This window comes from Pagrus major, chromosome 15, assembly GCF_040436345.1.
Source record: "Pagrus major chromosome 15, Pma_NU_1.0".
In the NCBI taxonomy this organism is placed as follows: Eukaryota; Metazoa; Chordata; class Actinopteri; order Spariformes; family Sparidae; genus Pagrus; species Pagrus major.
In genome coordinates this window covers 9,213,975-9,236,415 of record NC_133229.1, presented here as the reverse complement: position 1 = coordinate 9,236,415, position 22,441 = coordinate 9,213,975, and the positions used below count along the sequence as shown (strand labels likewise).

Sequence of the window (22,441 nt, the reverse complement as noted above, 5' to 3'; positions counted from 1 at the left end):
ACATTAAACACAACATCGTGAGGGAAACACATGGCTCCATAAGCCTGTTAAGCCTTAAGTTAATGCCTTCTGGAATTATGCTGTTGTTTTTAACTGAATTAAGAGGAGTTTTTAAGCTGATGTTTGGCCTCGCTGCAAATGAAAAGAAAACACAGGGATGTTCTTAATGTGAGCTTATGGGTTTTAAATAGGGTGGAGCATTTGATTTATTACGTTGTGGTGTTACACAAGGTTGTGTTGATAAACAGGGACAAATATACATGTATATAAAGCCCTTTTTTTTTAAAGCTCTTATTTTAACCATTTTTTCTTATTTGTGTGTGACATCACCTTAGCAGAGTACAAAGTGCCATTGATTTGACTGCATTGTAATAGGTCCTACTTGGCCTTATACTGTGATGATGATGCCACCTAGAGGCAGACTTGTGTAGCTGTTGGTAGTGTGTTAGATTACATGTTGGTCGAGTAGTGGCATATTTCATATGAAACAGTTGTGATTTTGGAACGTAGGCAACCTTTTACGTTGGCTAGTTATCAAAAACTACAACAAAACCATCCTGTCACTGTCATATTTTATGCTCTTATGTGATTATTTGTACTAATTACATCTTTCTCATAAACAGAGGAACATGAGGAGTCAGTCTACAATCATTACATCTCAGAAATACGCAACTTCCGGATGCACCTGGAGGCCCACGAAGAACACCTGATCAGGCAACTCCGCACACCACTGGAGAGAGACGACCTGGAGCAGAGTCTGCAGCGCATCACAGAGCATGAGGTACACATCGGGGTATCAATAATCATTTAGCAGATTCAAGGACTCAACAGTGTTGTTATTTTAATGGTGGTTTCTATGTGTTGTCCTGCAGAAGAAGACAGCGGAGCTGAACAAACTGAAGGAGGACCTTGACGTCATGAAGGAGAAGTGTGAGCTGTTCCTCAGACAGGCTGCGGGTGCTCCTTCTGTGCCGACACTCTCCTCTGAACTCACCGTCCTAGTTCAGAGCATGAGTCAAGTGTACTCCATGTCCTCCATTTATATGGACAAGTAAGACAATCCTCTTTTTTTGGAAGTAATATAATAGTGGCGTTTACAGGGTTTCTATAGGTCCATAAAAAACTTTTAATATATCTCAAATTCGTTTCATTAAATAAACTTGAAATTTATCCTAATTGCCATAAACATTTTATTTAATTTCATTCACCCATCTTTTAATTTTTGTCATTTTTTTTTCTTTTGGTGAAAATCAGTCAAGCTCCTGTGCAAAAGTCCACATTTCTGATGCTGCAAAGCTTTAAACCTTCAACTAAACCTAAATCTATTTGCCATATTCCTACTGTACATAAAATCCACCCCTGCATGAGACCACAGACATACTGTACTACATACCTTTATACTCACCTGCAATGCTTGAATATGCTTGAAGATGATTTATCTCAAAATCACTCTTAAATTTGCTTTAAAATTATCTTCAAAAGGTCCTTAAACGCATTAAATATAAGTGTCTGATACCTGTAGACACATTGATTTAGATCTTTTTCCTAGTTAGATATTTGAACTTAAAGTACCTGAATTAAATACATGTTCTCTGTGTTTTGCAGACTGAAAACAGTGAGCTTAGTGGTGAAGCACAGCCAGAGTGCAGAGGCGCTCGTTAAGGCCTACGAATCCAAACTGTACGAGGAAGACGCCATGAACTCTGACGTCAAGTCCATTGAGTCGGTCATATCAACACTTAAGGTAAAACACTACTGGATTCTACATTTTAGACACATTGGCGACATTATTAGCTCATTTTGAGTGACGAGTCCTCCTTCTGTTTATAGCAATGGCGGTCAGAGATCGACGAGCAGCAGGAGGTGTTCCACGACATGGAGGACGAGCTGCAGAAAGCACGAGTCATCAGCGACCGCATGTTCAAGACGCACAACGAACGCGACTTCGACCTCGACTGGCACAAGGAGAAGGCTGATCAGCTGAGTGAGAGATGGCAGAACATTCACTCTCAGATTGACAGCAGGTTAGTCTTAATAACTCTTCAGATGGTTTGGTGAAGTATTAAAAGTGTAAGTGTTGCTCATTGATAATACTCATTCAATTTCAGGCTTCGTGACCTGGATGGTATCAGCAAATCTCTGAAACACTACAGAGACTCCTACAGTAGTCTGGATGAATGGGTCAGAGAAATGGAAGCAGCACAGCTGAAGGCCCAAGAAAACAAACCTGAGGACAGCAAGGCACTGGCTGAGCTGTTAAACAAACAGAAGGTAGGAGAGTTCACTTCCTCACTGTCAGATATATTCATGGATGTGTACATTTATATTAAAATAATGTCTTTTTCAGGTCCTTGTTGCTGAAATTGAACACAAACAGAGCAGAATTGATGAGTGTCAGAAGTACTCAGAGCAGTACTCATCTGCCATCAAGGTAACCCAAATAATTTCAGTTCCATTCATCCCTTTTATTTTATTTTTGTTGATATTTTAGAATTTAGAAGTTTGTGTCTTTTCCAGCTTTGTTTGGTAAAGACTGCTTGATGATCTAAAGTGGAAACTGCTGTCGTTGAGAAAGAAACAACCTTGTAAACTTTCACATTAACCTCTTGTTAGGACTATGAACTCCAGCTGATGACCTTCAGAGCGATGGTCGACTCCCAACACAAATCCCCTCTCAAGAAACGGAGGATGAACAGCTCTTCTGATGCCATCCAGCAAGAGGTAAAACAGTGGTTTAACTTTAAGTCCAGTCCAACTCTGCTCTATGCGGAGTACATCTTAATGATATACTTGCTTTTCTTTGTCATTTTCACACAGTTTATGGATCTCCGGACCCGCTACACTGCTCTCGTGACTCTCATGACACAGTATGTGAAGTTCGCCAGTGAAACTCTGAAGAGAACTGAAGACGAGGAGGTGAGAGATTCATATTTTAGGACTTGCTGGCTTTCTACATTTACAGTGGCTTTTGCATCACCTTTCAGACTGTTGGAGCTATTTACTGTACTGTAGATGTTTAACTTATCATGCTTGCAGGTATTTCATTTCTTAATTTCTTCACTTTGAAATAGTAAATTCTAAAATGATGCAACAAACAAAAACACTTCTGTTTTTCTACTCCTTATCTGCTTTAAGTTCTTCACTTGACAGCTCAAGATGAGTGAAGATCTTTGCTTCATTACGCTGATGAAGCAAAGGAAATGTGCAAATGCAGAGCATGTCTGCATCCACAGTTATCGCTGGTGACGGTGGCTTGCTGGGAGGAGAGAGATTTTTATACGAAAATCCTCTCTCATATAAGAGCCGGTTCTGTGGGAAAATGAAACCTCTCCAGGAGTTTGTGTAGTATTTTGTAAATTCTGGTACTGAAAGATATTCTCAGTCCTATTTGTTGAAACCATGAGTGGTACAAGTTGATGTCAGAGGACAAAGGGGTAACACTTTATAATAATCATTATTAATAAATGGTAAATTTATATTTCATTAAACTTAAATCTGAATATTAACATTTTAACCCTCCAAAATATTTATGGCTCACCAAAAAATCAAGCAGTCTTGAAAATTGCACATTCCTGGAGAGATTGTTTAACATCCCTGCAGCATTCTGGTAAGAAGGAAAATATTCCTGCAATTCATTTTGATAGTTTTCAATGAAACATGAAACAGTGGATGACTTATTTTTTTGCATTATAGAGCAGAAAGGCTCTTGACAAGGTCGAGAGTGCAAAAAGGACAGAGAGCCTGGAGCTCCAAAGGGCTGCAGGGGAAGTAGAGATTAGTCAACTTAAGCAGCGGCTCCAGGAACAGGAGGCGTTGCTGGTTGAGAGACAAGCACAGCTGGAAGAGCTGGAAGGAGAAGTAGAAACTCAACAGAAGACAATTGATGATCTCACCTTCCAGAAATCACAGCTCGAGCACGACATTCATCAGTATTGCACCAAGTTAGAAATAGCGATGAAAGACAAAGATGCCAGTGAGCAGGAATTAAATCACACTAAACAGCTAATTGAGCAGTCAGAGGCCAAGCTGTCTCTGGCTCAGAGGAAACTAGAAGAGCTCTTAAAGAAAATAAATGAAGACCAAGATCTGGAGAAACAGAGCCCGACACTTCAGAGAAAAATAAATGTGGAGGAAGGTACAGAGGAGCAGTTGCAAGTCCAGGCTAAAGAAATTGTTCTGGCTCAGCCGCCTTTGGTATCTCACAGTCAGACGACAGTCAACAGTGAGCCTGAGTCATCTACAGTGAGAGAAAATGAGAGCGTGATGGCGGAAGCCCTGCAGCAGAAAGTAGACGAACTAGTCCTGGTGCAGAAGAGGGCAGACATGGCTGAGGAGAAAGCACAAAGTTACAAAAAGCTGTTGGACGACAGCAACAACAGACTGAAGAAGCTGCAGATGGACATGGAAAGTGAGAGGAACAGCATGAGACAGAAATCGGAGGATCTCCAGCAGGAAGCAGCGAACATGAAGAAATCCGTCAATCAACTTCAAGAGGAAATGAGAGCTCTCCATAGAGCAAAGTCCTCACTGGAACAAAACGCCTTTTTCCAAAGCACAGAGGTTGAGGGTCTTAAAGAGCAGCTGAAGATCACTCAAGGAGAGCTGCACAAGAAAAGCTCCGTGGAGCAGGATAATAATCACAAGATTAGCAACTTAGAAGAGGAGGTCGCTTCCAAGCAGGCAGTGATAGATCAGCTGAAGTTTAAATGCAACGAGCTAACGAGGATAAACGTCTCATCTGAGGGTGACGTTAGAGGTCTTCAGATCCAAACAGAGTCATTAGAGAAAGAGAGATCATTTTCTGAGCAAAAGATCAAGTCTTTAAAGAGTGAGTTAGAGAGCTGGAAACAGCAGCTTCAAGCAGCGAGGGAAGAAAACAGCTTAATGAAGACAGTAGAGCAGGCGTCACAGCTCAAATGTAAAAGCCTTGAAGCAGAACTCCAAAAAAGTGAATTAGTTGCTTCTCAGTTGCAGAAAAATGTAGACGAGTTAAAGCAGGTAAACATGGAGATGGAAAAGAATCTGAAGAACGTCAGAGCTAAGCTTGATCAGGTGACGGTGGAAATTGACAGCAAGGATCAGCAAATTAAAATCTTCAAGTGTCAAGCGGAGGGCACCAAATCACAGGTTAGGATTATTGAGGAAGAGCTGAATAAGAAATCGCAGACCTACTATGAGCTTCAGATGAAGCTGCAGGATTACAGTGAGGAGGTGAGGAATATGAGCGAACTGGAGCAGAAAATCAAAACACTGAATTCAAAGATCGCCAACTATGAGAAAGAAATGGCAACTCTGACATCAGAGCTGCAGGCGGTGTTTGCCGAAAGGAATTCTGCAAATCAAAAGATCCACATGCAAAATGCTGAAATTAATGATTTGAACATGTTGCTAAAGACAAAAAATGCAGAACTACAGAAAGAAAACGCTGAGAGTCAGAAACATCTCAGTAAAGTGAAGGCGTTGGAAGATGAGCTTTTCAAACACAAGACCAGTATGAAAGGGTTATCCAACAGCTCAGAGAGGGTTACAGAAACCCTAAAGCAGGAGATGTATGCTCTTCAGAGCGACAAGAAAGCAACAGAAAGGAAAGTAGAGAACTTGAATGTTAAACTATCAGAGTTCAACGCTTCCCTCCAAAGAACTAAAGATGAGTTGTTGAAAGAAACCAGAGACAGAAAAGTCAAAGAATCGAAAATATTGCAGCTAGAGAATGAGCTTGAGAAAAGTAAAGCAGCATTGAAAGACGTAATGTCGAATTCTGACAAATCCCGATCAAATCTACAACATGAAAACACGATCCTTAAGAGGGAGAAAGCTGAGGTGCTAGAGAAAAGCATATCGTCGGGATCTGAAGTCAGAATGCTGAAAGAAAAGCTGCAGCGCGCCCAAACAGACGCAGAACAAAAGCAAAGAGAGAACTCAGTCCTTCAGCTGAAGTCCCAGCAGATGGAAGAGCAGCTTGAGAAGTGCAAGAAAATGCTAGAGGAGTTGAAAAATAAACTAGAGCTTCAGAAGGAGGGCTATGAGAGGCAGTTGTTGCTAGTGCAGACTGAAATAGAGAAAAAACTGATTGTGCTCCTATCTGAAAACTCAGGTGAAGGTGAGAAGTCAAAACATAGCGCAGAATTAGCAGAGATGCTCAACAAGTATTTCAGACAAGATGTCAGACAGATTAAAACAGTGTATCAGACCACTGTGGAGTCAAAGCAACAAACGGACCAACAGCTGCAACTCCAGATCAAACTGGACAAACTGCAGCAAGAGAGAACAAAGCTCGGACATGACCTCACAAAGGCAAAATCACAAATCGGCCAACTTGAGGAAGACAAACTTAAACTCACCTCAACAATAAGCGCTTTGCAAAGCCTTCGCAATGAACAACCGAACGAGTCGGCGAAGTTCAAACAGCTGTTGACTGAGAGTGAGTGGAAACTGACAGCAAAGGACAGCGAAGCGAGATCTCTTCGCGACCAAATAGAGTCGTACGTCAGGGAGGTCAAAACTCTCCAGGAGAAGCTTCTGACACTAGGAGTCAGAATGAAGACTGAAAACCAGACGACAAACAAACAGGAAGTCAGTGAAACCAGTCATCACTACGTCAAAGACAGCGAGCCCGGTTCGCTGAAGACGGATCATACAATGACGCAGAGGACGATGCCCTCATATGAGAGTGGAAAATTCAACCTGGAGGACGAGATTCTCAAAATGAAAGCGTCCTCAGAGGTATGGATGAAGTTAGTTCAGCAACTGACTGCTTGTGGAGTTAAAGGGTAACTCCACAAATTTTACACATTAAAGTGTGTTTACAGGTCTTGGTAAGTACAGCTGCATATGTCAAAAAAGTTGTATAAAGCCTTTTGTGGCTCCAGAAGAAGCTGCATGTAATCTGATAAATTGCCTCCAGTGATGTCACTCAGTGGCTAAGTTGCATTGTGGGTAATGTAGGCACCAGGTTTTGAATGTGTGATCACTGTGATCATTTGTTTTTTGATCTCTCATAATGATTCCAACAGTGCTTAAGTAATGCATTGCTAGGTTAGTGGACTGCTTTTCAAAACCTGGCCCCAACATTACCCACAATGCATCAGACTGTGTGACATCACTAGAGGCAATTTAATAGATAACATGCAGCTTCCTCTGGAGGCAAAAAGGCTTTATGCTACTTTTTCACATATGCAGGACCTGTAAACACACTTTAATGTGTAAAATTGGTAGAGTTACCCTTTAACAATTACAAATATTTAAATGTAATGCAGTTTTAACAAAAATATCTATTTAACAGTTGTAGTTATCTGTAACAGTGTAACTTATAAGTTCTTCCGTTGTCACATCTACAGATGTCAACAATGGGGAAGGAAAACATTCTTGAAGGCCTGAAACAAGTCAAACAAGATAAAATGGAAGTCATTCAAAGCCAAAGTCTTCATGATTCACCAACAAAGAAAGCTTTGAATAGCCCTTCTTATCAAACTCCTACCCTCCTACAAAAAGACGTTCAAAATGTGAGTTCAACCAAACCTGATGAGTCCATGTCTGCGGCAACACGTGGATACCTGGCTCTGTGTGGACTAGCAGACACACACAGCACCACCAGGACAAGAACCTATCGGATCACTGAAACCTATGAAACCTTAGACACATCAGAGAGACCAGACGGTGAGGGAAAACTGAGTGACATGTATTCAACTTCCCAAAAGCTCCCAGAACTCAAAGGCAGCACAAGTATCCAAAACTTAATCAAATTCAAGTTCTTGGATGAAGAGGTTTTGCGCAAGTTGGACACGGGTATCATCCCAGCAGAAGATCTGCAAGCGTCACTTACTCTGCACGGCGACAAACCAACAACTATTGCTGGAATTTATGTGGAGTCGAGTAAGAAAAAGATATCCTTCCTAGAAGCTGCTGAGAAGGGTTTCTTAGCAAAGACGTACGCTCTTGAGTTTCTGGAGGCTCAGGCTGCGACAGGAAGCCTCACAGATCTGACCACAGGCCAGTCACACTCAGTTGGTGAGGCTTTGGAGAGAGGTATCATAGAGACAGGCCTGAAAGATAAACTGATGGAGGCTCAGAAAGCTGTTAGTGGATACATCCATGCTGGCAAAAAGCTGTCTGTGTTTCAGGCAATGGAGGAAAGGATTCTCGATAGATACAAAGGCAAGAAGATCCTTGAGGTCCAGGTAGCCACTGGAGGACTGATCAACCCAGAGACTGGTGTCAGGGTACCGGCGAGCGTTGCTGTTGATCAGGGTCTTTTGAACAAGGACACTCTTCAGAGTCTGCATGATCCAGTTAGTAACCCCAAAGGTTTCCACAACCCTGACACCGGACAGAAAGCATACTACTCTGAAATCCTGAAGAAGTGCCTCTATGACATTGATGGTGGGGTGTTTCTCTTCCCATTCGGTGAGAGAAATCTTACCAACACCTCTCCCCTGAGTTCTCACAGAGCGTCTGTCGTCATCAGCACTCGTGGCATCGAAATGTCGACGTATGAAGCATTCAAGATGAGACACATCGACAAGAGGACGTATCTGTTTCTGTCCCAGCAGGAAAGTGAATGGCAGGAAAAGACCGTAGTCGACGCCAGAGGGAGCCCGCTTCACATCATTATTGATGTCAAAAGTGGTCGTCAACTTTGTCTAGAGTCCGCTCTGAGTCAGAGATTCCTTGAAACGTCCGAGCTTGAAAGCTACCGCAGCGGGCTTCTAAGTATCTATGAGATTGCGGACATCATATTTTCAAGAATGGTTGTTGTGGAAGACGTCAACAGCCCCATTGCTGGTTTCTGGGATGTCACTCGGAGGAAGAGGCTGTCAGTCCTTCAGGGTTTTCAACAAGGCTTTACTGATAGAGTCACTGCTTTACGCCTGTTGGAGGCCCAGGCCTGCACTGGAGGTATTTGCGACCCTTCTTCAGGAGAGAAAGTTCATCTCTCTGAGGCTCTCAAAAGGAATCTTTTAGATGAGGCACTGAATCAGCAGCTCCAACAGTTCGAGCAGGCATTCAATGGCATCGTAAACCCCAAGACTTCAAAGAGCTTGTCCGTTCCCCAGGCCGTTCAGGAAAATCTCCTCCCAAAGGATGCCGGCTACCGCTGCATGGAATTCCAGCTCCTGACTGGAGGATTGATAAACCCTGACACTCACGATAGAGTCTCACTCGAAGAAGTTATTCAGAGCGGCCTTGTTGACAAAGTCACTGCCTCTGCACTCAAAGATGAGAAGTTCCTCACCAAAAGCCTCACCTGTCCAAAGACCAAGAGGAGGATCACGTTCAGGGAGGCGCTTGAAAGAAGCGTGTACGACTGCCACACAGGGTTGAGGTTACTGGAGGCTACAAAGATTCATGGTTATGGAGCAAAATCAACATTTCATTATGTTTCCGCGTACAAGTAATAAACATCTGTAAATATATGCTGGCATAAAAGCAAAACCTGCAAATAGGATTTCCTTTGGTTTAGCTTGACTTTACTGTTTAATGTTCTTTTTTGGTTCACACACAGCTGAGCTTCTGTGTTTTTAGTCTGATTATAATATCCCTCCTTTTTCAGATTCCCCCCTCGAGTGTTTTTTGTTTTATTTTTCCTAACAAAGTTAACAATCTTGTCAAAAACCCATCTGTTTGAATTCTAGAGATCTGTTGATGAGGAGAAGAGAGAACATGGTGATAAAGTTAGCAAACTGTTGCACTGGATGTCCAATGTGAAACAGACCTCTAACAATGGTGGGAATGCTCTGAAAGATAGCAATGCCAACACAGACGCTTCTAATAAGCCCCAGGTAAATGATGTGTATTGTTTGTGGTGTTCTCAGTTTGTCCTGTTTTCATATGATGCCACGTATTTGTTGTGCATGAGAGAATGCTTTGGTTTATTGGTGAAGAGTATTTTTCTCATCAAAATATCGCAGCCTTTTGCTGTCACGGTGTATGATTTCCAATAAAAGCACACAGTCTACTTTCTGATTCATTGAATCAATATATATTACTATATAGGTAGTGGTTGTACTTAGTGTATTACATCCCATGTTCACTTTGCCTACAGAAGCATGGTTAATATAATGGATTTGATGGTGTATTTGATTATGTGTAATCACCTCCAACTGATTCAGTGACCCCCAATGTTGCACAAGCACTCATATTTCACAGCACCCTCAGTGACCAGTAAATAATCATCAACACACTGTAACGCCCCCCAGCCCCAACAGGTTTTGAAAATATCAAAATACATTTCAGATTTTTGTCCCTGTGTATCTATGGAAACATGCCTTATACTGTAGATATGGTCCAACGCTGACATTATTCAATTGAAATATGAAAGAAAATAGAAATGTATCTTATGTGTGCCTGAGGTATATCACAATAACATCCTAACTGTGATAGATTAGTGCTGAGAAGCAGTTTGAATGGGTTGTGATTAATGGTTTTATAGGATTCAAACTATTTAACTTAACAGAATAGAAAAGAGATTAGATGTATTCATTAAAGGGGTTCAGAATATCATTACACATCTACTATGCTAACTTGCCAGAAATTTGATTATTGACTTATTTTACACATTGCTATTTAAGTAGAGGGTTGAGTTTTACATTAGATCAGTGATTAAAGTTGAGCTAAACTGTATATAAATAAGATTATATATAAATTTAAAACATCTTACTTTTTAAAACATCCAGATTGTTTATACCCGACCAGATTAACTGGTGGCCTGCGAGTCGAATGTGGCCCTTTAACAACCTCATTCTGGCCCTTTGATCATTTTATAAGTAGACTAATTAGCCCATTCATTAGTTACTTATGTTATCAAACATGAATATACTCTTATTTCATTAAAAAGTTTTAACCCAGGCTGTTTAAGCAGAGGGAATTTAGTTGAGTCAAACTGACAATGAAAGATTTAAAAGGTCCATTTCTGTCCCGCACTTTTGATTTATATAATTTTTATTTTAGTGAAAGTGCATTGTTTTCACACATTAAATTCCTAGCTTTACAGGCCAGACATAGGGAAGATAAATGTCCTCAGCAAAAGTTTTTTTTATTATGTTTGTTTTTTTTCAAATCTGGCCCTTAAAGAAGTTGTTGAATAGGTTTGTCCTACACTGTCAATGCCAATACATTCATTTAATCAATACATCAATAAACCTAAACCATGGGCACTAGATATAGTTATAAATATTGCATCCACAATTTCAGTAACATTCAGTTATATGAATAAAAAGTTTAATTATTAATAATTAATAATTGTTATGATTTAGGTACATATAATAAAATGTCAGTAATGTTTATTTTGGAACAAATCCTGGATTAGGAATTAAAAATATTTATTTGTTGTTCTTTTATTTAAATGTTTTAACATTTAATGCACACAAATGTGTAGGAAAAAAATTACAGTTCAGCAATTACATTATAATAATGACAGCTTTGGACTTCCTGTTCTCTCAGATTGTGTTTCTGAACATAATCTATTGACATTCTGTCCCTCCATGTAAGGCAGTTTGAAATAATGCCGTAAAAATACAACAACACCACAAATGACAGCCTCTAAAATGACTTTCAAGTTGACTCAGCTGTCTTTGACACATAATAAACAAAGATTGAACAAAGTTCATATTTGTGGCAAAGCTGCAATTGGATTGCATTATAATTTGTGCTGGGATTTATTTGTAATCCAGTCACTGTAGTGTAAAGAATATCTTTATTCTTTTAATCAATTAATTTTCTATAAGTAACTCAACTGAAAAAGGTCATGCAGTCTGTTAAAAGTCTTTTCTAGTGTGTGGATATTTGTGAGCTGTGTGTTCCTGTTGACTACAATCATATTGGTCACAACAACATCGTATGATATGTGTATATAATAAAAAAGAAGGTTAATTGTACTTTATATAAAGTGTTAATATGTCGCTGTTTGATGTTCTAGGTGTCAGTCGAGGAAATGGTCACGAAGAAGGAGCAGATCGCAGAAGCACTGAGGGCCACACAAATGATGTTGAACAAACACAGTGACAAGTGAGTCAATCTACTGTCACCGACATGCTGAATGCTGTCCGCTGTTTACAGTCTGAGCCTCATTCTTTGTGTTTTCTCTCTCAGAATGACAGAAGAGGAAAGAGAAAACGCCCAGGAGCAGCTGAAGGCGCTCAATCAGGCCTACAATGAACTCTCCAAGCATTGTTCAGATCAGACGACCTCTGCAGAAGAGGTTGGAAACCTGTCTGTATTGGTGTCTTATGATGTGTTAGAGAACAGTGCCACCTGATGTTCAGCTGCATGACTAACCTTTCTCCTCCTCTCCCTAGTACAGTGTGAGCAGTTGTCTTTTGCATTGCTCTCTTTATCCTCTGACACTGGATCATTAGAGACAGAGAACATGATTTTTAAAGTTGAAGCCCAGAAAATCTGAGTATGCTGTAAACATGCTTCGTTGCGCCCGGCTTTGGTCTGACATGTCACCATTATTAATATGACACGTAACCCTTTATCTACAGTATGTGATGTGACTAACTACCCTCTTTTTGCAAGACGCTGGATACTGCATTCCCAGATGCATGAAAGCTTTAAATGTGTTATCCGTCACTCTTCCGATGCAGTCTTGCACTTGTGCACATGATGTTTTAACATGCCCGTATTTGTCTGGTGGTGAGTACACCTTTTGTCCTGCTTTTGAATACATTAAAGGAACAGTTCGGCCCAAAATGAAAATTCGGTGAAGGGGAAAAACCTAGGGGAAGTTTCCGAATCAATTAAGTATTTCTGGAGCTTTGCAGCAAAACAGCGTTGCAGCATTCTCCTTTAGAACGTAACAAAAATACCCCCCAAAACATGAGAAACATAAAATTGCTTCATATGAGCTGTATGGAGCAATTTCATTAAATTTTTTTTTTTCAGTTTCTTTTTGTGCCTGTACCTGACTTTCAATCAGCATTGGGCTGAGTAGATACTGACTTAATTTGTAATTTGTGGATGAACTGTTCCTTTAATTTCAAATTTGATATACAGCACATTATACATATTTTGATGCTGAAATCACACTAAATGTTCAAATTTTCATTTTCTTTAGGATTTTAAATCCTGCAGTGATGCTCGGCCTGAGACTGGATCCATGAGTGGCCTGATTGATCAGATAACTCTCCCAGAGGCCCAACCTATGACCTCCAACCTTTGTCAGTATGATCCTTATCTCTGTCTGGACGAGGATGATCCTATCAAACAAGATCTCACCTATAAATCCACCCTGAGCCACCTGCCAGAGTGGAATGAATCAAGCAAGTGCATAGAGAGTTCACATGTCTCTTCCGTGTCGCTCTCTGACATAGCAGCAGCTAGAGAGGGGGCTGCGTGTGGAGACCCGGTCATCAAGATGATAGAGGTGAAACAAGGCAGTGATGGATCGACGGCGTCCTACACAGGGGACACGCTGACACTGGAGGGGGCGTTACAGTGTGGTTTAATACCTGCATCTGTTTATGTAGAGATTCTTCAGAGGCAAAAGACCTGTCAGGATGTGTTAGAGCCTGTGCAGGAGGTTGAACCATGTGAGGTCAATAGACTGATATTAAAGTGCCTCAGCAGGAATAAATCACTGACATCAGGGAGGGATGTTCACACTCTGAGGTCTTGTCATGATGGTTTAAGTGATCAGGAGGCTGTTGAGGCGTCGGAGGACATTATGAGTGGCATCCAAGATGGCGATAAGCTAAAGGTGGATGCAGCTGTTCAGTGCGATCTGATGAGCTCTAGCAGCACGCTCACTGTGATCGGAAATCAGCAGCAGTTTATTGGACTCGTGTTGCCTACGCTTGAGGAAAATGTGTCCACCTCATTCCAGTATGACCAACAAATCACCAGCGATGAGTTCACCAGCATACTGTTCCTCAGTCGGGAAAAAATTGCAGCTTTTTACATTCCAGAAAATTCAGAGGTGGTCGACATCAACTCTGCCATTCGAGATGGTTTTATTGACAGCTACACGGCAGAGGTTTTAAAGTCTATAGAAATTCCTGACGTGTTCCCAGATGTTGATCGCCTGAATGAAAAGTTTTCATCTTGGCTTATATATAAAAAACTCATAGTTGATGGATGCTATCATGCTGCCGCTTCCTTACGAGTTGATAACTTCCCAACCAGCACAGAGGCGAGGCAGTTATTCATCTCCTACCTCATGATAAACAGCTACATAGATCCCCAGTCAGGACAGAGGGTCCTAATACTCGATAACGAGCTGAGTAAAATTATTAAAATCTTTCTCGAAGATTCAACTTTTTCTGAGAAAAACGTAACTTCTCTGACTTTGAATGTTCGTGACCTTTCAGAGCAGGTAGACTTAGAGAGCCCGCTGCACATAAATGAGGAATCAGAGGAGGTAATGATGAAACACAGCTGTGATCCTCACAGTTTTGTTTCCTCTGTCAACGGAAGAATTACCTTTGATGAAAAAACGAATGACATGGCTCTAGAACAAGATGATGTCATGGAAGTTTTTATAGATAGTGACACTGACATGGATACATCAGAGGCTGGTGTCTCGGAGGAAAGCATGTGTCAGAACACCGCAAATTGGACAAAATCAGGTGAATTTGCAGAAGGAAAATGTGGAAGTAGTTTACAAATTGATGTTAGGGGTGATGATAGTGAAGATCTTGATATTCCAGCTGTTCCACCTCTATCAGTCCTTTCCTCGTCATGTTCTCTAAACAGAACAGATGTTGGCTCACCAAGTATGTTTGACTCCCGCCATCAAACACTACCATGCTACGATACTGACTCACTTTATAGTGAATCAGAAGATGCATATGTGACCCAAGCTGAGTTTCTATGCTCTGACGACTTGATGGACGATGAATATGAGCAAGACTACGCTATTCATCTTCTGAAAGTGCAGATGGAGGAAGGAGGTATTTTGGACGTCACCTCTGGGAGACGTTACGACCTGGAGGCAGCTCTCAGTAAGGGCCTGGTTGACGAGAGGACAGTGTGGAAACTGCTTGACCTGCAGTCAGAAGGAACAGGAAGTGTTGTAGGTGATGAGGAGGGCGAAATGTCAGAAATGTCAGATGGAGCCTCAAATATCGCTTTTTGTTTAATGGAACAGCAGAGTGTATCGAGGTCTAGCACCACCATCAGTATCAGGGAATCACTGCAGTCTGGGTTGGTTGAAGATGAACACATCCTTAACTCAGACCCTGAAGAGAGCTACACTCACTCCATCTCTCATGATCATAATCTGGGTTTCATTAATATTAATGAAGCTGGAAACACACAGCAGCCGTCCGAGAGGAAGGTAGCTGTCATGGTGCTCGATCTGCCTGACAAGGGGGCTGATAACAGAGAGATGGAGAGTGAGAATGTGGGGAAGATGAGCAATTATCAACATCATTTCTCTCCCTCGGTTGGTGGCCACGAGTCTCAGATGATCTCACCCTCCTCGTGGAGTCAGGTTACTGCAGAGAGTGTGCATCACGCTTTACTGGCAGAAGATGATGACTCACAGGGTGTAATCGATAGCCGGATGACGGATGCAGAGGATGTGTTCAGAGTTGTGATAGAAAGTGCTGCTCCAACCACACAGAGTGACAGAACCTCCAGCATCAGTACCGATCCAGAAATCCAGACTCAGTACTCCACTTCTGCTAATTACTCTAAATCTGACAGCTCACCCTTTGATGAAGAGTTTTTCATCGCGGGATATGATGCAGAAGTGGGAAATCAGACCGTTAGTGAGAGTGAATTACAAAAGTCCTCATCAAATCGCACTGTGTCGCCTGAGGAAAGTGGAGCGATTAATGACATTAATGAACGATCAATGAGTGCGGTTCCGTCACCTCTGCACAGCGAGCCAACTCCGAGTGGAGATTACTCATCGCCCAGGGGTTTGGTAGAAAATGCCATTATCTCGGATTCCAGGGGGTATGGTAACCATGACAACAGCATCACAGAAGATGACAGCGGAGTCGCATTACCTCAGCAAGCAGTGCTTAATTCAGAGACTAGTTTTAGTGTTGAACCCGAGTCCAGATGCTCTCAAAACGCTCATGTCGGTCAGAGATCTCCACAGTCGCCTGTTGTTACGGATGAAGTCACTGCAACAAATACTATCAGTCGGAAGTGTTTGGATGTAGAAGATTCTGAGCGATATACTCCGACTAACACAAGAGTTTCTCTTGAACCAGCAGTGGCTGATAAAGATTTGTCGGGTTCAGACAATGATGAGTTAAGCACTGATGTTCTTTCCCCAGAGAGGCAACACAGGGACATATTCCTAAACAACAGTGATACAGAACAGTTTCCTACGTCAAGTAATGCATGGACAAGTGAGACGAGTGATGAACAAAATGCAGGTATTTGTGGAAAAGCATCAGAAATGAATGAAGGACAGTCTGAAGCTGTAATGGGAGAAGAGTTAGAGGAAAGGGGGTATGGTAACCATGACAACAGCATCACAGAAGATGACAGTGGAGTCGCAATACCTCAGCGAGCAGTGCTTAATTCAGAAGGTAGTTTTAGCGTTGAACCCGAGTCCAGATGCTCTCAAAACGCTCATGTCGGTCAGAGATCTCCACAGTCGCCTGTTGTTACGGATGAAGTTGCTGCAACAAATTCTATCAGTCAGAAGTGTTTGGATGTAGAAGATTCAGAGCGATATACTCCGACTAACACAAGAGTTTCTCTTGAACCACTAGTGGCTGGAAAAGATTTGTCGGGTTCAGACAATGATGAGTTGAGCACTGACGATCTTTCCCCAGAGAGGCAACACAGGGACATATTCCTAAACAACAGTGATACGAAACAGTTTCCTACGTCAAGTAATGCATGGACAAGTGAGACAAGTGATGAACAAAATGCAGGTATTTGTGGAAAAGCATCAGAAATGAATGAAGGACAGTCTGAAGCTGTAATGGGAGAAGAGTTAGAGGAAAGGGGGTATGGTAACCATGACAACAGCATCACAGAAGATGACAGCGGAGTCGCATTACCTCAGCGAGCAGTGCTTAATTCAGAAGGTAGTTTTAGTGCTGAACCCGAGTCCAGGTGCTCTCAAAACGCTCATGTCGGTCAGAGATCTCCACAGTCGCCCGTTCTGACGGATGAAGCCGCTGCAACAAATTCTATCAGTCGGAAGTGTTTGGATGTAGAAGATTCAGACCGATATACTCTGACTAACACAAGAGTTTCTCTTGAACCACTAGTGGCTGGAAAAGATTTGTCGGGTTCAGATGTTGATGAGTTAAGCACTGACGATCTTTCCCCAGAGAGGCAACACGGGGACATATTCCTAAACAACAGTTACACAGAACAGTTTCCTACATCAAGAAATGCATGGACAAGTGAGACGAGTGATGAACAAAATGCAGGTATTTGTGGAAAAGGACAGTCTGAAGCTGTAATGGGAGAAGAGTTCAAGGAAAGGGGGTATGGTAACCATGACAACAGCATCACAGAAGATGACAGCGGAGTCGCATTACCTCAGCGAGCAGTGCTTAATTCAGAGACTAGTTTTAGTGTTGAACCCGAGTCCAGATGCTCTCAAAACGCTCATGTCGGTCAGAGATCTCCACAGTCGCCCGTTGTTACAGATGAAGTCGCTGCAACAAATACTATCAGTCGGAAGTGTTTGGATGTAGAAGATTCAGAGCGATATACTCCGACTAACACAAGAGTTTCTCTTGAACCACTAGTGGCTGGAAAAGATTTGTCGGGTTCAGATGTTGATGAGTTGAGCACTGACGATCTTTCCCCAGAGAGGCAACACAGGGACATATTCCTAAACAACAGTGATACGAAACAGTTTCCTACGTCAAGTAATGCATGGACAAGTGAGACGAGTGATGAACAAAATGCAGATATTTGGGGAAAAGAAGGACAGTCTGAAGCTGTAATGGGAGAAGAGTTCGAGGAAAGGGGGTATGGTAACCATGACAACAGCATCACAGAAGATGACAGCGGAGTCGCAATACCTCAGCGAGCAGTGCTTAATTCAGAAGGTAGTTTTAGTGTTGAACCCGAGTCCAGGTGCTCCCAAAACGCTCATGTTGGTCAGAGATCTCCACAGTCGCCCGTTCTGACGGATGATGTTGCTGCAACAAATTCTATCAGTCAGAAGTGTTTGGATGTAGAAGATTCAGAGCGATATACTCCGACTAACACAAGAGTTTCTCTTGAACCACTAGTGGCTGATAAAGATTTGTCGGGTTCAGATGATGATGAGTTAAGCACTGACGTTCTTTCCCCAGAGAGGCAACACAGGGACATATTCCTAAACAACAGTGATACGAAACAGTTTCCTACGTCAAGTAATGCATGGACAAGTGAGACGAGTGATGAACAAAATGCAGATATTTGTGGAAAAGCATCAGAAATGAATGAAGAACAGTCTGAAGCTGTGATGGGAGAAGAGTCAGGGGAAGAAAGATTAGATCTTTGTGCTTCTGAGCATCCCCAGCTAGTTACTGATTTCCTGTCAGATGACAGCATCCAACCTGAAGTTTCCTCTTCAGCTCCATCAGTGTTTTCTGACGCTGTGAGGACACGTGTAGACGACCAGGGGGACATTACAAAAGGGACTCATGTCAGTGATTTACAAAAGGCACAAACTCAAGATCTTGAAAGCACTATCGTTGTAGTTCAGAATCCTTCACAGCCTTTAGAGAAAGGCAGTTCCCACGAGACAGAAACTTCACATGGACTCATTGAGAGCAGTCACCCAGACCTTCTTATGGATCTGCTGAAGCAAAACGTCCTCAGTCTAAACAACAAAGACAAAGGAAGCTCAGAACTGATACTGGAGGAGGAGAGTGAGAAGTCAGATCAGTCTGATGCTCCAAACATCCAACTGCAACTGCTGCAGGTGCTTAAGACTGTCTCCTCCAGCCAAGACCTCTCAGTGCTGCAGGAGGTGATGGAGACTCTGAACTCTGCTCTGGGTGGGGACTCTCAGGAGGAGCGGCGGCACGTGCTGGAGAGCATCAAGGAGGAGAGCTCAGAGGGGGAAGATGTAGAGGATGACAAGTCAGATGCCTGTAAAGTTGAGCAGGTCAAACATAAGGTATGTTAATGTCTCAGTGTTAAGCTAACCTTCTCTCTTTTAGTAGTTTTAGACATATATAACATCTGCTAAACTTTTTTTCGTTTCTTTCTCCACAGCTGTTCTCCATCCAGGATTATTTGGAGTGTGTTGGGAGGCTGCAGGATCACGCTGATGCTTTAGATGATGTCAGAAAAGACCTTTCAGTGCAGCCACCAGTGAGCAACAGCCTGGAGGAAATGCAGATCCAAGCAGAGGAATGTCAGGTGAGAGATAAATGATTGAAGTGAATTTGGCATCCGTGGTATAAATAACCATCACACAGTATGAAAAGTTCTGACCTAAATGTGCTCTTTTATCCAGACTCTTGAGTCCCAACTCTCTCGGCTGGCTGGTGTTCTGACAGCAGATATGGAAAAAGCCAAACAGCTCTTAAATTCTGTTGATGAGGGCATTCCTACACAAATCCGCCAAGATCTGGCTGCAACATATCTGGAGTTGGAGCCAAATTTTACTGCTGTTTCCCAAATGTGTGCAGAAAGGAGTCACTCCCTGATTCAAGCGATGGAAACAGGAAAGGTCAGTGTGTTCACTGCCTTTAATTAAAATACAGTGACATCGCAGTTGTATCAGCTGTTAACAACTCAAAATGTGATTTTTAGGAACATTTGGAATCAACGTACCAGAAACATCTCAGTGATCTTGAAGAGCTAGCGGGCCTCATCCGGAACAACTCTGAGATGAGTGACGCGGATTTGAACACATGTGATGCGGACACACTGAATCATTTGATTCAGCAGAACAAGGTATCTTTAAAGTCTAATTAAAAACATCCAGCTACAGTAACGACAGACAAATACTCATATTTTCATCTCTTCTTCCAGGACATGGAGAGCAACCTGCTAAAAGAAGCCAGGCTCAAATTAGAGGACGCCACATTTGACATCCAGTGCTTTATTTCCGAGCACGCTCAGTTCTTGACTCCAGCTCAGAGCAGCTACCTTCTCAAGTTCCTCAGCACCACCCAGCGAGCATTCAGGGACCAGACTGAGAGGCTGGTTACACAGAGGAGTGCCTTAGATGTCCTACTGGACACCAGAGAGAGGGAAGACCAGGAGAAGGTCTGCCTGGGGATACACTTTAAAATATCTCTCGTTTCCAGCTGTGTGTATATGTTTGATTTGCTGAATGAGATGCTGAATGCTTACAGTGCATGTAGAGTAGAGTAGGCCGTATCAACTATGTTAGTAGTCACATTCAAGCATTGGTACTGTTTTATAATTTGTGGATTAGAATGAAAAGTAAATCAACTCAAACACAGTGAATGAGCACATACAGGAATGTATTATAAGACTTTTTACACATGTAGTTTCACAGTATTTATATTGCAGTGAGACCTATGAACCTCAGATCAATCAGCTCTAAGAAAATACTTGAATTACTTTGCAAATATTGACCTTTACGTTGATTTATGGTGGATTTAAATTAAAAGTTAGACTTGACAAGTAAAGGCTATTCAGCAGCATCCCGGTGTTGAAATATTTGGAGCGTCACACGGTAGTTACACCCATCGCCAAGTGATGCAGCATAAAGAGTGTATAAAAGAGAGCAAATCCATCGAACGTAGGACTTTAAAGTCTCAGGAGAAAGGGTTAACACTTTTTTGAGACTTAGATGACTTATTATCAGCTTTCAGTTGCAGTATGGTGAGGTTCAGGGAACAAAACTACTAGATCAGGTCCAGGAAAACGATCAGTGTTTGTATTGGCTACAGACGTCTGGGGGCCAATAAAATCTGTCTGTTTTGTTTGTTATGTGAATTCTGAAGTGAATTATTGGCTTTTGTTTCCAGGATTCAGATTTGGGAGCTTCAGCTGTGAATGCCTACATGTTTAGGGATAATAACAACATTGCATGCTCAAGTGCTTGACCTCTTCTGCAGACTAACGTTTGTGTGCTGATTGTCTTCTGCAGGCCTTCAAGACACCAGAGGACAAAATGCACCTCCTCTGTTGGAGTACTTTCACCCACAACAAACCCGTTAACATGTCAGATATGATGTCCCCTTGTGGCGAATGGCGAAAAAGCATGTTTACAGCATACTAGATTTTAAAGGGAAATGTAAACTAAAACATATTTTGCATGTTATCTCTCTTTGCTTCGATGTTTGTGTTCCCAAATATTTGATTGTTGTGGATGTAAACGGGAACTCACTTGGTTTTTATTCTCGTTCTGCAGTCGATGTTGGCGAAACACAAGGAGTTTACCGAGAAGTTGGAGGAAGTGTGTGATAATCTCACCCTGACAGAAAACCAGCTGATTGGTCACCAACAACAGGCTGAAAGTGCTGAGAGTGTCACAGACCTGCAGCAGTACCAGCAGGAGCATCAGGTTAGAAATCAGTTTGCTTTGCTTTTAGCGTATGAGTCCAAGTATGTTTTCATCACTTTAAATACATTTTATTCCATGACCCTCCTCTTCTGATCTCAAGGCTCTGCAAAAAGATGTACTGACAAACGCCAGTGCCTTGAATGAGGTCATCAGCAGTACTAAAAAGTTTCTGGAGGAAAACCGGAGCAAGCTGACTCCGGATCAAATCGCCGTGATTGAGAGCAAGCTGGAAGAGGCTAAAAGCAAAGCCAAGCTCATCAACCAGCGGGCGGAGGAGTCCAGGAAAGATCTGGAGAAGGTTGTTACCACAGCCATAAAGCAGGAGAGCGAAAAGGTCTGTGTTCAGATTACCTCCATATGTCTAACTATGTCATGCATCATAAAGTAATTGATAAGTTACAGTATAATTAATTTATCGCTAAACTTGTTAATATGTAATCCATCTGTCTGTTTAGGCAGCAGCTGTTGAGCGTCTTGAAGAGAGTAAGAACAAAATCGAAGGCCTCCTGGACTGGATATCTAACATAGGGAATGAAAACGAGAGTGGTCTGGATCAAACTGACCATATAAGTAAAGAGAATGGAAACCTGCCAGAGGAAACTACAGCCAAGGGACTGATAGGAGACGATGACGATGCCAATGGAAACGCTTTGCAGACCCCTGAGAAAGACTTTGGCAGAGAGACAAGCGGCAAGAACTCCGCCTCCCTGGACCTCGATAAGCAGTACGACAGGGTCAAGGTATAGTCGGTTTGTTCCAGTAATTCATGCGGGATGTTTTTTTTGCAGGGGCTGACTTTCTTTCAAAACAGTACACAAGTTAATAAAAATCACAAGGGAGATCATCAGGGTTAAGTTGAAAAGACAGATGATGAGATGGAGATGAAGGGATGGATTACATTGTGAAATGTAGCTACAGGTTATGTAATATGTCAAATAGTATCAAGCAGATTAAAGTTAAATTAAAGAAATGCAGAAAAGGGGATATATTCTTAAACCATGAAGACAAAAAGTAAGAAAAAATGTAAAATTAGAC

At 42.0% G+C, this 22,441-nt stretch overlaps 2 protein-coding genes across 2 annotated transcripts in view; both read left to right on the top strand.

Moving 5' to 3' along the window:
* Nucleotides 1-22,441, top strand: part of dst (dystonin) — a 116,891-nt gene that overhangs the window by 50,104 nt on the left and 44,346 nt on the right. The window contains exons 28-41 of the mRNA XM_073481627.1: nt 624-781; nt 873-1,051; nt 1,606-1,744; nt 1,831-2,024; nt 2,109-2,271; nt 2,348-2,431; nt 2,614-2,721; nt 2,818-2,916; nt 9,633-9,779; nt 11,915-12,003; nt 12,088-12,196; nt 21,254-21,406; nt 21,507-21,740; nt 21,862-22,146. Of these exons, the coding sequence (XP_073337728.1) occupies nt 624-781; nt 873-1,051; nt 1,606-1,744; nt 1,831-2,024; nt 2,109-2,271; nt 2,348-2,431; nt 2,614-2,721; nt 2,818-2,916; nt 9,633-9,779; nt 11,915-12,003; nt 12,088-12,196; nt 21,254-21,406; nt 21,507-21,740; nt 21,862-22,146 (2,141 nt within the window). The remainder of the gene's footprint in view (nt 1-623; nt 782-872; nt 1,052-1,605; nt 1,745-1,830; nt 2,025-2,108; nt 2,272-2,347; nt 2,432-2,613; nt 2,722-2,817; nt 2,917-9,632; nt 9,780-11,914; nt 12,004-12,087; nt 12,197-21,253; nt 21,407-21,506; nt 21,741-21,861; nt 22,147-22,441) is intronic.
* On the top strand, nt 7,422-9,395 carry LOC141009644 (plectin-like). The gene has a single exon (XM_073482329.1). The coding sequence runs from the start codon at nt 7,530-7,532 to the stop codon at nt 9,393-9,395; it is 1,866 nt and encodes a 621-aa protein (XP_073338430.1). The 5' UTR covers nt 7,422-7,529.

What these genes read in the sequence shown, in the direction of transcription:
- LOC141009644 (XM_073482329.1), top strand. Translation starts at nt 7,530, where the DNA reads ATGTCTGCGGCAACACGTGGATACCTGGCTCTGTGTGGACTAGCAGAC.